This window comes from Bubalus kerabau, chromosome 1 (assembly GCF_029407905.1).
Source record: "Bubalus kerabau isolate K-KA32 ecotype Philippines breed swamp buffalo chromosome 1, PCC_UOA_SB_1v2, whole genome shotgun sequence".
Classification (NCBI taxonomy): Eukaryota; Metazoa; Chordata; class Mammalia; order Artiodactyla; family Bovidae; genus Bubalus; species Bubalus kerabau.
In genome coordinates this window covers 230,466,480-230,485,018 of record NC_073624.1, presented here as the reverse complement: position 1 = coordinate 230,485,018, position 18,539 = coordinate 230,466,480, and the positions used below count along the sequence as shown (strand labels likewise).

General features: G+C 51.4%; 1 protein-coding gene across 1 annotated transcript in view; it reads left to right on the top strand.

The window, feature by feature from the left end:
• CAMK2A (calcium/calmodulin dependent protein kinase II alpha) overlaps nt 1-18,539 on the top strand; it is a 64,465-nt gene that overhangs the window by 8,531 nt on the left and 37,395 nt on the right. The window contains exons 2-3 of the mRNA XM_055558572.1: nt 7,419-7,513; nt 14,681-14,740. Of these exons, the coding sequence (XP_055414547.1) occupies nt 7,419-7,513; nt 14,681-14,740 (155 nt within the window). The remainder of the gene's footprint in view (nt 1-7,418; nt 7,514-14,680; nt 14,741-18,539) is intronic.

The window sequence follows — 18,539 nt, the reverse complement described above, 5'->3', positions numbered from 1 at the left end:
GTATTACAAGTTAATCCTCTCACAGGTAACAGGTCTGTCTACCTTTGAGCAGAAACTTTCTGAACTCATCCCAGCTCATCTCAGAGAGGTAGAATGCTTAGGCATATTAACCTGGAGTAGTGAGATTTGGAGAGAGAAAACGACTTTGATTAAGAGGTGCCGATCACATAGTATTTCTAGTGAGTAGCTAGAAATTTGGGACTAGAATTCTGAAGTGAGGAATGGCTGTGCAGAAGCAGATTTCACTCTTGGGTGACACTCAGTGGCTTTCATCATTCTGCGGGGTTGTGGGGAGGTGGGCAGGGGCGGTGGTGGTGGTCAGAGAATCCCTTGTGAAGCTAATGAAAACTATGCGTCCTCTGCACAGAACAATGCACAGACACAGAATAATTTAGTTAAAATTTTAGAGATGTTCACGAACATCCAGAGCCTCCCCAGAGATCCCAGTTTCATGGTCCTGGGTAGAAGGATGGCAGGGGAAGAGTTAAGGATGGTGGAGAGAGAAGAAGGAGTAGAGATGTTCAGAGGGGGATGGGAGGGGGATGAAGAAGTGAAAATAAGTTGGGGGGGGGGGCTGCCAAGGAGAGTGTGGTGACCCAGAAATGAGAGGGAAGACAGGCCTCAAACTGGGTAGCCACTGGGGCCAAATGTCACCTGTCGTGCGGCAGGCTAGACAGATCAGGCCCATTGGGGACTGCAGGGGCGGGGGTGGGGGGCACTGGGTGGGTGGGCCTGGCACAACTTTTCCTCCAGGGAGCCGGGGGAGGGAACCAGATTGTGGTGGGTTCATGAAGCGTGGGAGGTGGGAAGAGGAGGCGGCGAATGTCGGACACTTGCTCTGGAAGTTTGGCAGCAGAGAAAGGAGGAGGAAGGAAGTGGCCAAGGCTTGTGGGTCGAGAGAAAGGCTCCTGGTTTTTCAGCTTTTCAAGTTTGGGGGAAGGATGGTTGTTTATTTTTCCAGAATGAGGGAGTCCTGGGTGTGTTTGAGGAAGCAGCCAATGAAAGGAAGACCCTAGAGACTGACGAGACTCCTGACAGTCAGACCCCGGAGGAGTGCAGAGTGGCTCCAGGACTGTGCCATCGTAAGCCGTGTCCGTCCCTGTCTGCTGATACCCATAGGCACGCCCCGGGCTCTGGAGTGAAGGTGGGGAAGTTGCCTTGAGGGCAAGTTGGCGGTAACTGATCTTGGATCTCAGGTACCTTTTCCCATCCCTGTGTAGCAGATACTTCTCACAGATGGCCCAGGGGGAAGTGGGGCTGCGGCTCCTCGTGTCCATCTTTCAAGTGGAAGGATAAGCAAGCTGATAGCCAAGCTGAGTGAGGACCCCAGGTGTTTGGAATTACTGCGAGTCAGCATTTTGGGGTATTTTGGGCCAGAGAGGGTGATGAGCCTCCTGTGGGCAGGCAGCCAGCAACTCCCAGGACACCGTGCCTGCCAGGCAGCCGGAAAAGCAATTTCCCAGTGTAAATCTTGCTTTTCACGGCCCATTAGCACGTTCCCACATTTTCAGCCACGATGGACCCACTATCAGCGTGCCCTCGCCCTTCCCGTCTGTCTGTTGAACCAGGTGCTGCCTTCCTGCCTGCTTACACCCAAGGGCAGGTTGCTGGGGCCTGGGGAAGCACCCCATCCCCTCACGATGGTCCCCACACACCTCCTTCCCTGGCTTGCTTCTTTCCTGAGCTTGGCAAACAAGGTCCATTTTGCTTCTGATGATGCCAGCTGTTCTCATCACTTCGGAGATAATGATGCCTATAAAAGGCGTTGTTTCCTGAGCATTTACTACACTCCAAGGATTGGGCTAAACCCACTGCATACCCTAGTCTCATATTGAATCCTTGAAACAAGTGCTCAGGGTGGGTACTAGTCTTTACCTACATTTTGCAAGGGAGGAAAATAGTCTTACCGAGGTTAAATAAATAGCTAGTAAGCGGCTGGACCACAATTTGCACTCTGGTTGGTCTGCTTCAGGACTGCCAGTTCTTATCCACATAGAACTTCATGATCCAACCTGGTGGTCACTAGCCACTTATAATGACTGAAATGAAATAAAATTAAAAATTCATTTCTTCAGTCCTACTAATCAGATTTCAAGTGCTCTATAGCCATAGGAGGCTAGCGCCTGTCACGATGGACAATATTTCCATCATCGTAGAAAGTTCTGTTGGACAGCTCTAGTATAGAATATTGAAGGTGGAGGGAATCCCCTGGTGGTCTAGTGGTTAGCACTGGGTGCTTTCATTGCTGTGGCCTGGGTTCAATCCCTGGTTGGGGAACTGAGGTCCTGCGAGCCGTGCTGCACAACCAAAGAAATAAAGAATATTGAAGGTGGAAAGGTCTCTATATTTTTTAGCCTCATGCCCACACCAATCCCCATGAAACCTGTGAGGCCCACACTGGGGCAGACCCCTCCCCAAGACCTCCCAGCAGGGCTGAGATCTGAGATTTTGTCCCCCCAGTGTCTATCTCACACACACTCCTCCCTGCCCACATTCTGTGACCGTCTCCTAACACGTGTACACACCCAGGGTGACAGCACGTGTCACCACATACTTGAGGGCATTGACAAGCTGCTGACACACATGTGTGGGCAGACACGTGCCCCTGAAACCTTTGTACCCAGGATCCACCTGAGGACATCCCCCACCTGCCAGGGCGCTCCCATGCAGGCTTCATCCCTTCCTGCCTGGACCCCTGGTCACTCTCTCCCACTCTGCCCTCCCCATCCTGGCCTCCTCCCCTTTTCGGCCCTGTCCTGTTTCCAGGCTCCTGCCCACCCACCCACTGGCCACCTGCTCAACTCAGGGCCGTGGGAGGAGTGGGCTGGCTCTTCCTTTTGCCAAAGCTGCTGGGCTGTGGCCACTTGCTCCCACAGGACGAGCATGCAAAAACATGCCTTTTTTAAAACAAAAGATTAAAAAGAGAGGAAGTTAGGGCTGCAATCTTGCTGCCCACACTCTCATTTTTGCTACAGAGTCTCCTCTGCCCCCCCATCTCTGATCCCCAGCACCAGAACTGGCAGGGAGGAGCCTTTCCACTTGTGGATGAAGACCTGAGGCCTCATAGGTGGAAAATGGGCTCCCTGGCCCAGACCATTTCCTCGCCCCATCAGTGGTCAGCATGCCCTGGCACTGTGCCCAGGGTTTTGCGTGTGTTGCCTGACTTAATCTTCCCCAAAACCCAGGACAGAGGTATTATTATTGCCCCCATTTTGTAGGAGGAAACAGAGTTGAAGTGCCAAGTTAAGTATCACACAGCTGGGGGTCAGTCACAATCAGATCACAGGGCTTTGTGAGCCCAGAGCCCCTGCTTTTGGGGGTCACACTGTCTTGCCTTTGGTGGAGTCAGGAGAACAAGGACAAGTGACCTGGATTCTTGTCACAGCCTCGGGAGGAATATGCCTGCTCCCTTGAGGCTTCAGTTTCATGCCCTGAAAAAATGGGGGATCGTAATCTCAACTTTGCAGGGTTGTTGTGAGGGCCAAGGAGCTTAGTGGTGAAGGTGCATCGGGAGTGTACATTCTGGGTGTGCGCGAGGCTGGTGTTCTCTGAATCGTTTTGGTAAGCTCCTCCCTCTACCTGCGTGTGTGCTTAGTTGTGTCCGGCTCTTTGAAACCCAATGGAGTGCAGCCCGTCAGGCTTCTCTGTCAATGGGATTGATCAGGCAAGAACACTGGATTGGGTTGCCATTCCCTCTTCTGGGGGATCTTCTCAACCCAGGGATTGAACCTGCGTCTTTGGCATCTCCTGCTTTGGCAGGTGGATTCTTTGCCACAGAGCCACCTGGGTTAGAACCTGGGATTTACACAAAAGCTTGATGCTGTGTTGTGAGGAAGTTCAGCAAGCATGACTTCTCTTATTTTATACACATGGCTCTCAGGTCCTCAGTTCCTGGGGTAGAGCCTAGGTTTGTGGAGTCTGTTAAGCCTCTGCACAGAGCCCCACACATGTGCTAACTGCCAGTGAATAAGACAAACCTTCCTTTCCTGCCCCTCCTCTCCCTGGAATCCTCAGAATCTTTCCCAGAAGGGGCCATCTGAAACATGCTCTCTCCTCTGGGGCTTCTGAGAATCATGGCCTCCCACTAGGCAGGCACCTGAAAGTCCCAGTCCGAGTAGGGTGGGCACCTTCTTCAAGTACCTGTTCCTGTTTCTAACGCCCCAGACTGACACCCTCTCCCTAAGTTCACTTAAATCTACCTTCTGTTCCTATAGTAACATGTATGGAGGCCCTGTTGGTCCTTAGGAACTCTGTCTAGTGGATGGACGAGCAGCTGTGGTCCTGGGCTAGCGGGGGAGTTGTGGCTAGCTGTGTCACAGGGAGGGTGCTTCTCAGGGAGGGAGCCCCACTGGGCTGCTCCCTCCACGTGGAGGACAGGCAGAACCCCCCCCCAGCCGGACAGCGGTCCATAGCTGTGCCCGTGAGTTCTGGCCTTCGCCAGCTTTCCTACAAGGTCACATTTCCTGGCCTCTAGCCCACCTCCCAGATCTTCCTTCCTCATCCTTCTCCAGTTTCCCACCCATTCCTTTCATGCTGCTCAGACACGAAGCCAGTGACAGAACACCCTGCGGCCTGTGAGAACGGGCATCTCTGCCAGCCTGCAGGCTTCCTCGGTGCCTGCCAGCATCCGCCCCTGCTCCCATCAGCTGCATCTGTGTAGCTGGGACCTGCCTGTGTGCTTAGGAGAGGGGATCAAAGTTTGGAAGATATGGTGGGGCATGGCCATGTCAGGAACCTGGGTGTGCAGGCCCGCAAGCGGCAGGCTCACTAGGTGGAGAAGCCAAAAATCTGGGGCTGCAAATATCTGAGTTCAAAATACAGCACTGCCTGTGTGACCTTGAGCACTCTCCCCTGAGCTACGGGGAAGCTCAGAGTCTTGGGCTCTGCCTCAGACTTAAGGAATCAGAATCTGGCTTTTAACAAGATGCCTGGGTAATTCATATGCACATTAAAACTGGAGAAGGCTGCACAGGAGACTTGTTTCTTGCCATTCACCTGTGGCACAGAGTCGGACACGACTGAAGTGATGCAGCAGCAGCAGCAGGGCGATAATAGACCATGGGCAGTGTCTGGCCCCTTAGGGGCCTCCTTTGTGATGTGAAGGGGTTGCGCCAGATGATGTTTGTAGTAGAAGGTATAACATGGCACCTAGATGCCAGATCTAGCCCCCAAACTAGTTTTGTTTGGCAAAATATTACATTTAAGTTTGTTTTGATTTATTTATGTTTAATTGGAGGATAATTGCTTTACAGCATTGTGTTGGCTTCTGCCATCTATCAACATGAATCAGGCCACAGGTATACATATGTCCCCTCCATCTTGAACTTCCCACTCCATTTGACCCCTCTAGGTTGTCACAGAGCATTAGATTTGGAAATTTCCTGTGTGACACAGGGAGCTAAATTTTTTGGAATAAGATACCAGTATTTAACAGAGAAGGCAATGGCACCCCACTCCAGGACTCTTGCCTGGACAATTCCATGGACGGAGGAGCCTGGTAGGCTGCAGTCCATGGGGTCACTAGGAGCCAGACACGACTGAGAGACTTCACTTTCACTTTTCACTTTCATGCACTGGAGAAGGAAATGGCAACCCACTCCAGTGTTCTTGCCTGGAGAATCCCAGGGACGGGGGAGCCTGGTGGGCTGCCGTCTATGGGGTCACACAGAGTTAGACACGACTGAAGTGACTTAGCAGCAGCAGAAACCAGTATTTAAAATTTGGGAAATGTCACTAAAATATCCAGAATTCTAGTTTTTCTTGAAAAATCAAATAATGTGGAAAATGGGCCAAGTTCCACATGGAAACAATGTCTCCTATGAGCTATGAAACCCACAGCCCTTGCTTCAAGTTCTTCCAGCCACAAATATTTTGAAGATAAAAACCCAGGAGCCTCTAAAAACACATGAAAAAAAAATGCTTAGCTTCACTCTTGATATAAGAATTCCACATTAAATCTACATTGAGTCACCGTGCTCCACGTCTCACTAGTAAAGATATAAAAGTTTGATCACACGTTGTATTGACAAAGGCAGAGGGAAATGGTCCCCTCACATATTAGCATGAAAGTTGGTACATTTCTAAGATGGATCATTTCTCGTTATCTTTCAGAAGTACCCTACAACACCTTTGTATTGTTTTGTCACTAAGTCATGTCTGACTCTTTTTCGACCCTATGGACTGTAGCCTGCCAGGCTCCTGTCCATGGGATTTCCCAGGCAAGAATACTGGAGTGGCTTGGCATTTCCTTCTCCAGAGAAAAACAACAGCTACCCTTGACCAAATAATACCTGTTCTAGAAGTTTATTTTCAGACACTTGTATACATGAAAAGTGAAAGCGAAGTCGCTCAGTCGTGTCCAACTCTTTGCAACTCCATGGACTGTAGCCTACCACTCTCCTCCGTCCATGGGATTTTCCAGGCAAGAGTATTGGAGTGGGTTGCCATTTCCTTCTCCAGAGGATCTTCCCAACCCAGGGCTGGAACCTGGGTCTCCTGCATTGTAAGCAGATGGGTTACCCCCATCTGAGCCGCCAGGGAAGTCATGGGAAATGTAATTCTAAGGCACATATATGAGGTTAGGCATTGCAGCACTGTTTGTCATAGCTATAGACTGGAGCTATAGACTGGGACTAACCTAATTGCCTGTCGATAGGGGACTGGCTAGGTAAATTATAGGACAGCCCACATGACTAAATGAAAATTCTTTATGTGATAATATAGGAGGATCTCTAAAAAAATGTCTGAAGACGAGGGTACAGAGCAGCATGCAGTGTCCAGTATTTGCATGGGGGAGGGGGGAGCTATCTATGGAAAGATGCTCTGGTAACTCTGGCCACCTCTGGGCAGGGGACCTTGGAGTCTGGGATATAGGGATGGGAAGGAGTCACTTAACTATCCACACTTTTGTATCTTTTGAACTTTGAACCATGTCACTGTGTTAACTACCCAAAGAAGAAAAAACTGAAAACTTCCAGGGACCTACTGCTGCTGCTGCTGCTAAGTCGCTTCAGTCGTGTCCGACTCTGTGTGACCCCATAGACAGCAGCCTACCAGGCTCCTCCGTCTCTGGGATTCTCCAGGCAAGAACACTGGAGTGGGTTCACCTTCCAGGGACGCAGATTCTGTGATTCTAACATTGCATGATTTTAGTGCTTTAGAATTTGTCAAGCCTAACTTAATATGACTGGACAAAGCTCATCTCTCACGAGGCCAATTTCCTAACAATTTACTACCAGTGGTTCCCGTGGGTCTCCAGGCCTGCTCTGTCTCCGGGGCGTGCCACTAGCAGCCCCTACGAGCTCGAGCAGCCCTGAGGGAAGCTCCCTTCCAGCACAGAGCAGCTGCGTGAACTGTGGTGTCTCCTGGGAACAGAGCCCTTGGGCCCCCGCTCACCCTCTTTGCCTCCTCTGTCCTAGGGGAGCCTTCTCAGTGGTGCGCAGGTGTGTGAAGGTGCTGGCCGGCCAGGAATATGCTGCCAAGATTATCAACACAAAGAAGCTCTCGGCCAGAGGTAGGTGCCAGATCCATGCCTGGCCCGCCCTCCTCCCTTCATCCTTCCCTCTATCCCTTGGGTTAGAACCGGGACCTGGGTCTCTCCTTCTGAGTGATGCTGCGGTCAGAGGTGGGGGCTCTTCTTCCTGTGGGTACTATGAGAATAGACTCCTCCATATTTCTTCCTTAGGGGGTCTAGACTGGATGCTGTAGCCTCTCACAGGCCAGGCTCTCTGCCCCTCATCCACCCACCCAGGTAAAGACTAAGCTGCCAGGCAGGCCCTCCTTTCCCTGCTGTTCTGCCATTCACCTCCATTCTCACAGCCAGGCCTCTGCACCTGCCTCTCTCTCTGCCTAGATGCTCTCACCTGGCTCCTTACAAGGCTGGCCCTTTGTCAGCCTTCAGGTCTCAGTTCAATGTCACATCCTTTGAGAGACTTCCCTGACCCCCAGATCTGAGGGTGACCTCCCCATTTTATGTTTCTTGTTACTGTTTACTATCTTTGTGGCTTTCTCCCGATGTGGAGTTATCCCATTTACTGGTTTGGTGCCTTGTTTAATATTCATCCTCTTTTATGACCATGAGCACCAAGAAGGTGGGGCTGGGTCTCATTCCTTGTATGTGCCCAGCACCCGGGACAGCACCAGACATATCCGGGTGCTCAATCAGCGTCCCATGAACACCAGGTGCTCTGTGCCTTGACCGCGCCAGTCCACCTTCTGGTTCCTAAATACTCCCTTAGACAGTGGCTTCCTAGCCTGGAATCCCCTGGAGAGCTTCAGACATTCCTCATGCCTGGATCCCACATCCCAAGGGTGTAATTTAATTAGTCTGGGCTGTGACTTGGGTTTTTGGAAATGATCCCCAGGTAATTCTAATTTGGATGTGGTTCTAAACCCGCAGCATCAGCATCATTAGGAGATTGTTAGGAATGCAAATTCATAATTCCAGATGTAAGGGATCAGAATCTGCATTTTGACAAGACACGGGTAATTTGTATGGACTTTAAACTTTGGAGTGCCTGCTCTGAAGCTATGTTCTTGCCCTTAGCATGTGGTTAGGGTGGTGATGGTGCTGACTACAGTTGGGGAAGACTGTCTTCAAAGATCTCCACTCTGAGCAGTGGGTCTGAGCTGCCTTAGGACCCCCAGGATATGGGGGTGCATTCTGGTGGGTGAGGCAGGCACAGGAGGGGGCTGTGCAGCCATGGCTTGCGCAGCGTGGAGGGGGGTTGGCAGAGTGTCCAGGTGTTTGTCTGGCATAGCGGCAGCTGTCTGGGCCAGGGCCCAGCAGGTGTGGGTTTCACAGAGGCCAATACAGGATGTTCACATTGGCCCCCACGGACCTCCCAGCAGGCTCCGTGTTGCACCGTGCGCTGCTGCCTTTCATGTCTCTGGCTCAGCGTTGCTGGGAGCCCAGCACTTTCTAGTTACTGAACTCTCCCATAGACAGATCAACATCCTGCAGGGAAAAGAGGCTGGAGTGGCGGCGGTCCTCTGAAGACCGGGGCCCACCATGGCACACAGCCCGTGTGAATGTTCATGCAGAAGGGCGAGCCCTGCCGAAGGTCCAGGGCCAGAGCCTGGGGCAGGAAGTCAGGGCAGGCAACAAGGCCAGCAGGGCCACTGCCTCACAAGCAGATGCCGGGGCTCGCCCGGCCATTGCTGTGTGACTAGTGGCTGTCCGGTGCCCTCTCTGTGCTTTATATCACAGTTGGTCAAGGAAGATGTCCCAATCCCTGAGATACAGCAGGGGCAGGGCTCGAGCCATGGCTTGGGGTGACAGGTTGGGTTGCCACCCCCCGCAGTGAGGGAGAATCAGGAACCAGGGTCCTCCCTGGATGCTGGGGAATCTTGGGCCTGTTCACCACAGTCTCAGAGCCACATCCACACACGCAGACAGAAAGAAACACGTATAGGGGAATGGAAGAAGCATCGCCTCTTTTCGGGAAGGTAACTAAGGCTTTGGGGGAGTGTAGACTCTGGTCTGTGCAGTAACTGCCAAGCCCCCTCTCTGGTGATTTAAGAAAGCTCTGACCTCCTGGGAGGAAGGTGCCCAGGCCTAGGTGAGTGTGAGGGGCTGGGGGGAGGGTCTCAGAACCTTCCCAAAGAAGTCTGCCAACTGCGATGCTTTTCTCCCAGCTTCCTTTAGCAGGTTTCTTTGTTCGTTCCTCCTGGGGCCTGTGGTGGGGAGCGTTTTAATGCTGGATGTTTGGCAACACACGCCAAGCTTCTCCTGCTGGCACTCCTGGTTGACTCTGGCAGTTCCCAGCAGAGGCCATGCCCCCCGGGGTGTCCTCCATCCCCCTCCCCCGGAGCTATGGCTTCCCCTTTCCCATGGGGCCAGCCTCTTTTATTGAGCGGCTCCCAAACCCGGGAGATGATTTTTGTGTGTATTTTTAAACTACTCTTTTTATATAAAATGCTCGTACTATAAACAATTCCAAGAAGCCATAAAGACATGAAATGAAAGGTAAAAATGTTTCCCTGTCCCAATCCCTGCCAAATCCCCCTGGGAGCCTTTTGAAAGCTACAGCTGCCCCAGTTCCACCCCTGAGGGTGGGGGATTCAATAAGTGAGGCCCCAGTTCCTGCCTTTAGAAAGTCCTGTCAGCAGTGACAACAGCCAGTAGATGCTCAGCGCTAACTCCCTGCCAGGGGCTCTGGAAGCTTCCTAGCCACAGCCTCACCAGGCAGACAAACAGAAAAAATTCATCAACATTTTAGGGGATGGTGGGCACATGGACCTAGCTAGTGCTGCCAGAGGTGACTGGTCCCCGTCCAGCAACCTCCACAAGCCTCACTGTCCACCTGGATGCTGAGGGGTCACTTTCTTGGCTCGCTAATGACCAGTCCCAGGACACAGGTGGGAAGCATGGTATGAACTCATTCAGCTGTCCCTGAGCTTCAGGTTTATGCAAGGGAGCTTGCAAGGAGGCAGTGAGACACATCTTTCTTGTCTTTCTCATCTACTTCCCCACCCCTTCCCGCTTCTTGGTCCTCCAGATTATTTCTCCAACTGCCCAGTATCTGAGACTAGAGGTCTATTTTCTGCCCTGGCTCCTATGCCTCTAGCCAGAACCCCGCTGCCCACATACCTGCTGGAGCCCACTCATTCTGCTGGCAGAGCCCTCAGGCTTCCCCAGGTTCTGCTCTGCCCTGTCATGCCCTGCGGGTCCTGTCTGGTCCCAGGAACCTCTCCCCAGAGTTTCCACCCACCCACTGCCTGCCGAGCTCTGGGCAGACCTGGCCCCCTTAACCCCAACACCCTGGAAGTCTGCCCCCAGGGAGGGAGGGAGAAAATTCACAAAGCATCTATCACAATGGGTATTGGGAGCAAGACTTTCTGGTGCCCAAGCAGGAGGCTGCAGACTAGCTTCTCTCAGATCTCTCACCATCATGGGACTTCACTGAACTGGATGGATTGATTTCTCAATTATGAAAATAGGAGGCAATACAGTACAGTAATTATGAACACAGGTTGAAATCCCAGCTCTGCTACTTCTTGGGTGTGGGAATTTGGACAAGCTGCGTATGACTCTGAGTCCTCGGAACATGGCAGAGACCGACAGTCAAGGTCTTGCTGTCATCACACCTGTTTTCTAGGGAGGGAGACTGAAAAGAACATTAAACACACAAGTAAGCTGGGTATTTTCAAGTAGTGATGAGTGTTAACAAAGAAAATAAGACAGGGTAATGGGGGTGTGATGGGGCTGGAGGAAAAGCCAGCTGGGAAAGCTAAGGAGGTGACATGGTGCTGGGACCTGCTTGAGGAGAAAGAGGCAGCCACGAGAAGACCCAGGAGAAGAGTATTTCAGGCAGAGGGCACAGCAGGTGCAAAGGCCTTGAGGTGGGAAGCAGTTTGCAGTGCCTGAGGCCACAAAGGAGGCTAGTGTGGGGGGAGCTTCAAGGCCAAGATGAGGCAGAACTCAGCACCCTGCAGGGTCTTTCTGGATGTTTTTGAGGAGTTTGGATTGTATTATAAGTATGTTAGGAAGCTGTTGGAAAGTTTGAAGGCAGGATCTCATTTATATTTTAATAAGAAGTCCTTGGCTACCCTCTTAACTCTTGACTGGGGGCCTGGGGGAAGCCTTTAAGAGTAGTTCCTCAAAGTTCTGAGTTGTAACAAGGCTTGACCACATTGATGATTACTTTGATTTTGTCAAGAGACTGTTTAACGGAACAAGGCCTCAAAGGTCAAGAGGAACTCAGTCCCTATATTTCTTGAGGTTCCCTGCATATTAGACAATGAAAACATTTCAAACCGAGTTACAAAAATTATCATATAAAGTATATGTTTACATTCAACAAATTAATGCTTTTAGCACTGAAGGTTGCAATGCAGTGTAATGGTACTATGCACAAGATGATTACAAGATTTATAAAAACAGTTCCTAGCATTTCCAGTAGTAATGTCTGGTAACCAGTCACATGTTTAAAGCTGTGTGACCAGCGTTTTCTTCTGTCAATCCTGTTAGTGTAACTCTGCTCCCAGGTGACTTTACATGGAGAAAAACCTCAGAATTCTAGATTTAGGTCCTTTGTCCCCTGAATGTGTAGCCTGAGCCAGGAGTCCCCTCGCCCCCTCTGATAGGTCCAACTTTGAGCTGCCTGGCTTTTGGTTCTGCTGGGGATGGGTGGGTGGGGGGCAGGGTCTGGAGTTGGGGCGGGTTCAGCCATCCTCTGCTTACTGAGGGCTCTTGGCCAGCTCTGGATGGGGATCCCCCTCGTTTTCCTGGGAATCAGCCTTCCTTCCCCTCCACCTCCCTACCCTGAAGGATTTGGAAGGAGACAGACAGGGAGGAGAAACGAGGATACGCCCAGCTGGGCCAGCCGTCCCCCTCTAGCCTCCAGCTGCCTTCAGCTGGGGAGTGGAGCTTACACTCTACTGAAGGAGGATTGGACTTAATTGCTTTGCAGATGGAAAAGCCACATTTCAGTATTGATCTTGGTTTCTGCAGCCCTTGGAGGACAGCTGGTGATTCCGCTAACAGAGAGGGGAGGGGACAGGGAAGCTGGCAGCCTAGGGACAGGGCTGGGATTTTCTTCCTCCTCATCACCGTCCCTGGTGCCCACCTTCCTTGGAGGGGCCATTCAGAGAGTGGGGTTCTAGTCCTGGCTCCACCACTGGGTGTCTGTGTGAGTTCCCTCCTGTGGGCCTGAATTTTCCCACTGGGGAATAGGAGACAGATGAAGATGATAGTGATGAGTCAGGGTGTAGAGACCAGGACAACACTGGGTTTTGAGTTTTATTTTTATTTATTTATTTTTTGAGTTTTTTTTTTTTTTTTTTTTTCCTTTGCTGTGCCACGTGCCCTGCAGGATCTCAATTCCCCTACCAGGGGATGAAGCTGAGCTGTGGCAATGAAAGCCTAGAATCCTAACCACTTGGCCACTGGGGAACTCCCCGACAGGGTTTTACAGCTCACCCGTGGAGTCTGACTACCTGGATACAAAGCGTGGTTCCACTGCTCACTGCAGTGTGACTTTTAGTCAGATACTTACCCTTTCTGGACCTCTGTTTCCTCCTCTGTAAGGCCAGCACAACGGTAATGTTATCCTCAGAGGATTATTGGGAGGCCTTGAGATGTGTATAAAGTGCTCTGCATAATACCTGACATATAGTAGATATTCTGTATTTGTGACTGGCTCCTATTATACTGGTGGTTTTTTTTTTTTTTTAATTAAGGCATTAAATACCAGATTGTGAGAAAAGCACCACAAAGGAAATTGAAAAATGTTTAAAACAAGGACAGTGATGCCCACAGCCTGGGCTTGTCAGGAGGACTGAATGGGGTCACCGGTATGATTGTGCTCAGCAGTCTCAGAGTCAGAGATCATGGGTACAGATCCTGAACAAGGCCTCTCTCTCAGGTGGGCAGGGAAATCTAGGGGATTTGGACAGAAGTCCCAGGAAGCAGGTGAGAGATCTCTGGGTAAGCCCCCACTACCCTGCAGATTCTTTGGGGCTCTCTGTGTCCTTGGTGCTGACTCCTCACACGGGAGGCATCTTCTGTAAATTAATACAACCCTTCTCCTGCAGAGAATACCTACTCCCTTAGAAAGATTCGTTTATTCAATCATTTGTTCTTTCATTTAGTTATTTCTTCTTTTTTTTTTTAAAGGTTTAGCTTTAGTCATCTTTTTATTTATGTATTTAAAAAATTGTATTTATTTATTTACTTTTGGCTGTGCTGGGTCTTCATCGCTGCACGGGCTTTTTCTAGCTTCGGAAAGCGGGGGCTATTCTCTAATTGTGGTGTGAGGGCTTTTCATTGCAGTGGCTTTTCTTGTCACGGAGCATGGGCTTAGGGCACTTGGGCTTCACTGGTTGTGGCTCCCAGGTTCCAGAGCACAGGCTCAATAGTTGTGGCACGGGGGCTTAGTTGCTCTGAGGCATGTGGGATCTTCCTGCTTCAGGAATCGAACCCATGTCTCATGCATTGGCAGGCGGATTCTTTACCACTGAGCCACCAGGGAAGCCCATTCATTTATTTCTTGAGCACCTTCCATGGGCCAGGGATTTAGGTAGATGCCAGGGGTACAACAGAGACCAAGTCCTCGCCCTCAGGGACAGCGACATCCCTGAGACAGAGTGGCATGCGCTGTCTAGGGGCCCTGGGAACGCAAAGGAGGAGCCCCCAGCAGCTGGCAATCAGGGTGCTGCCAGAGAGAGTGACATCCAAGGATGCCTAAGAGTGAGTGATGGCCAGTGAAGAGCAGGTGGGAGGCTGAGAGGGAGCTTTCCAAGCTGAGAGAACCGTGTGTGTGAAGGTCCCAGAGTGAGAGGGCTGGGCAGGGCGTGCCTGGAGAGCTGAGGTTCAGCAGTTCCACAGGAGGAGGTGCAGTGGGAGGGGCAGGGCTGGTGGAGGGCAGTCGGAGCCTGATGTGGGGGTGGGGGTGTTCCAGGCTGCCTGGAGTTTGGCTCTGATACAGGCAGGAGATGCCCCTGGGTTGAGAACCCTGAAAACCGAGACCCAGAGCAGGGAAGGGACTTCTGCCTCATTGCAGCCTGGGTCTCTCTTCTGCTGCATCCCACTGCCTTCTTGGAGAACCCAGAGGCTCTGCCAGCTGAGCTTGCCCAGGCCCTGGGAGGGAGAGGTCATTAGAGGCTATGAGGAGGGAGAGATGGGGTGGGTGAAGATGCCTCCCTCCCCTGGACTCATCTGGGCATCTGTGTGTTTCAGACCACCAGAAGCTGGAGCGTGAAGCCCGCATCTGCCGCCTGCTGAAGCACCCCAACATCGGTGAGCATGGGGGATGGGCGAGGGGTATGGGTGGGCCCTGGCCCAGCTCCCCTGCCTGCCCTGGTGGGTGTTTGTTGAGGGAAGGGGACAGCTGCTCTCTTCTTGGGGATGGCAGCAAATAGAGGTGGGAAAGGGGGTGTCTTTCATGGTTTCCATACTCCTCAGCAAGCAGCTTGGTTGGGGGGAAGGTGAAGAAGGGGCCCTTCCTCCCAGCCCACGCTGCCAGCAGCCTCCTTCAGAAAAGCTGTTTCAGGAAAACTTCCGAAGCTCTGAGAGACGAAAATAGGACAGGCTTAGCCTTGACCAGTGTAGCCCACTCCCCAAGCCCACTCCCATGCTGAGTCAGCCTGGCACCATGGCCCTTCTCACCTGCGTGGACCTGCGGTGCCAGTCTCTCCAGGCCAGCCCCATGGTGGCCCCTGCCCCAGAGTGGACTGAACGCAGGCTGCATGGAGTGGCTGCGCCCAGGGCAGGCAGGATGGCTCTGAAATAGGACCTGGCTGCCTGACCTCCCTTCCCCTGTCCCTGCACAGCTGAGGGGCTGTATCACTGTGTGGCAGGGCTCTGAGTCATGATGGGGAGGGAATGCAGATTCTAGATATAGTTCTGTCAGGGAATGGCTGTGTGACCTTGGGTAGGAGCACTACCCTCTCTGAGCTGCTTTCTCCCATCTTCGCAAGGAGAGAGCTGTCTGGACCAACTGGGCATCTGGTTAAAAGGTAGATTCTAGTTGAGTGGGTCCGGGTGGGGCCTGAGGGTCTGCATTCCTAACACACTGTGAAGTGATGCCAAAGCTGCTGGCTCACCAGTCACACTTAGGCGGCAAGATCTAGGTGCTCTGTAAGGAACATTCCAACTCTGACAGCTACCACGCCTTCTCCCTTAGGAGGGAAGCATCTCTCTGTGTCCAGGGCCCCAACAGTTAACTCCTCTGCAGAAGAGTAGCATCTCCATCTGCTATTTATACCCATAAGGCACCTCCCCTTCCCCATGCCTGGGGAAAGGAACAGAGCCGCACAGACAGCAGCTGGAGGCTTGGGGCTAGAGTCAGAGAAGGGGCAGCAAGGCGGCTGGCGGGGAGCCGCCCTGGTTGGCCCCTGACCTGCTTATGACCATGGGCAGTTCCTGCCCAATCTGGGCCGGCCTCCAGCTCCCCAACTGTACAATGGAGGGAGTCGTGAGTGGTCTTTGATTGTAGAATTCCACGGGTCTTAGAAAGCCCATTAATCCTGGAAGAGGGAGATGGGGTGTGTGTGCGCGTGCGCATGCGCGTGTCACTGCGCTGTTGCAGTCCTCTCCCGTCAACACTTCCTCATCCTTCAGTCGCTCATTCCCAGCTCTAGCAGGGAGCAGTAAGTTATGGGCTCTGGGGCTGACATTCTACAGTCAGATCCTGGGTTTGCTGCTTAATTGCTGTGTAACCCAGGACATGTTGCTTAACTGCTCTGAAGTTCCGTTTTCTCATCTGGAAAATGGGAATGATAGATACCTTGTAGGCTTATGATGATCAAACAAAGCATAGCACAATGACAGGCCCCAGGGAAGGGCTATGGATCATTTAGCTGCTCCATCCTTTCTCAATCTACACCCTCCAATAGAACAACCTTGCCGAAAGACTTACCTTTTGCCTGAATCTTTGTGTGATTCTCATTCCTCCGAGCCATCAAGATTTTGAGTCATTGGTTTGGGGCACTATATATAATATTCGGGTTAAGAAAATGGAATTTTCAGTCAGACACACATGGGTTCAAATCCAAATTCTACCTTTCATTTGGTATCTGAGCTTGGGCAGGCTACAAACTTCTCAGACTTAGTACCTTCTTCTGTGAAATAAGGATAATCATGGTACCCACTTTCTAGAGCTGTTGTGAGGGTTAAGTGAGATGTTGAAAGTAAAGTACTTAGCACAAGCCTGGCAGGTGGTAGAATCTCAGAAATGGCAGCCATAGTCTTCATTATCATCATCACTTGAGTTATGACTCCTTCATTCGTTGACCTGATGTCAAGGACATCCGAGACCCCACCATGTGCCAAGGCCTCTGCTAGTCTCTGAGGACATGTGGAAGAAATGAGGGTGGGAGAGGAGTGGGGTAGCTGATGGACAGGGAAGTAGAGAGCAGAGCTGAGATCCAGAACAAGAAGATGGTTGGAAGAACCTAAAGCTATTGTCAAGGCTGGAAGGGTCCTTGGAGGGTACCACTTTCTGAGCCTCCAAGCACCTCAGTTCAAAGTAGTTGTAATCTGTCCAAAAGAGTGCAGATCGGTCCAGATGTGGCTATAGAACCTGAGAAGTGGGTCTGTGCCCAAAGAAACTACACTATTCAGCCTGCTTAGTGATCCCAGCCAAGCTCACTGCTCTCTGCCCGTGTGTGGCCACAGCCTAGCCCTAAGAGACAAAGTCAGGGAGGTCGCTGGCTCAGGACAGGGGGAACAAGCTGCACCATACACAAAGCATTTCCCTCCTAGATCTTGCTTCAGGGAGGACAGCACTCTGCTCTCTGTACCATTAGCACCTGCTGATGAAGTGGACCCCCACCCACACCTTAAAAGCCACCCAAGGAGCAGGAGGAGATAACCTGAGAGTTTAGCAGGTGATATGGGGTGGCAGAGGGAAGTGAGGTTAGTGATGAAGATGGCGATGTCTTCATTTATTAAGTTCTTCCTAGTGCCAAGCACCGTTGAGCGCCTTACTGGCATCTTGAGTTAAGTCCTGACACCAGTCCAGGGTGGTAGTATTGGCCCTGCTGCTAGGAAAGGAGGCTCAGAGAGGTTACATAACTTGCCCAGAGTCACACAGCTTCTAAGAGGTGGAGCTGGTAAGCAGAGTCAGAGAGTCTGACTGCAGAGCCCATGTTCTCAGTCCTTCTGTGACCATCAGGGGTGTCTTGTTGGGGGCAGTGGCCAGAGGAACAAGTATGACCCTTCAATTTCTGAGAAAGAAATTGTAACTGTTGGAAATAGGACAGAATGTCAGAAGTTCATGAATCCAGCTACTCAAATGAAAACTAGGTTACAGATTTGTTTGTTCTGTGACAGAGACAGCATAAGTCCATGAGCACAGACATGCCAGTCTCCCCACCAGGCAGTGATACTGTCACATAGGCCATAGCCTTTGAATCCTTGCCTCTCTTGGGCTCTAGGCTGAGTTTTTCCTCAGGGTGGCCTCCAACCACAGGAAGAGAGGTTTTGTGCATGAAAACAGCACTGAAATGAGGAATCCTGTCTCCTGTGCCCTGAGCCAAGATTTAGCCACCTCTTGGGGACTGAAGCCAACTTCAGGATCATCCCACAGGTGGGGACTGGAATCCAGCCCATATCCCCCTGCTCACAGGGCCAGCCTTCAAAATCAGCACAAAAGCACCATCGGAGCTAGAGGAAGCTCTGGAGACACTCTCTCCCATTTTGTCCATTTCCCTGAGCCCTGAGGACCTTCTCTAAAAGAGGCTGAGGCTTCTGGCCAGAGGGAACCCTAGTCTTCTTGGAGCTCCTCCCAAATGGCTGTTGACCTGGTTCTAAAAGCCCTTTCTTGAGATGGTTCTGGATGCAGCTTGGCTTCTCAGAGATTCTCACAATCACACACACACACACACACACACACAAAAGGAGTTAAAACCTCAAACACCTGAGCAGCGTAGAGGAGAAGGAATTTGCTCCTGAAGAAACCTTTTGGAGTAAAGGGTCTTTCTCAAAACTTTATCTTGGTACACTATTAAAGCAAGTTTATGGTAGCTAAATGATAAAACAAATAATTTTAAAGTATCTCCTAGAATCTCAGCATCTGGAGCTAACATTGATGATG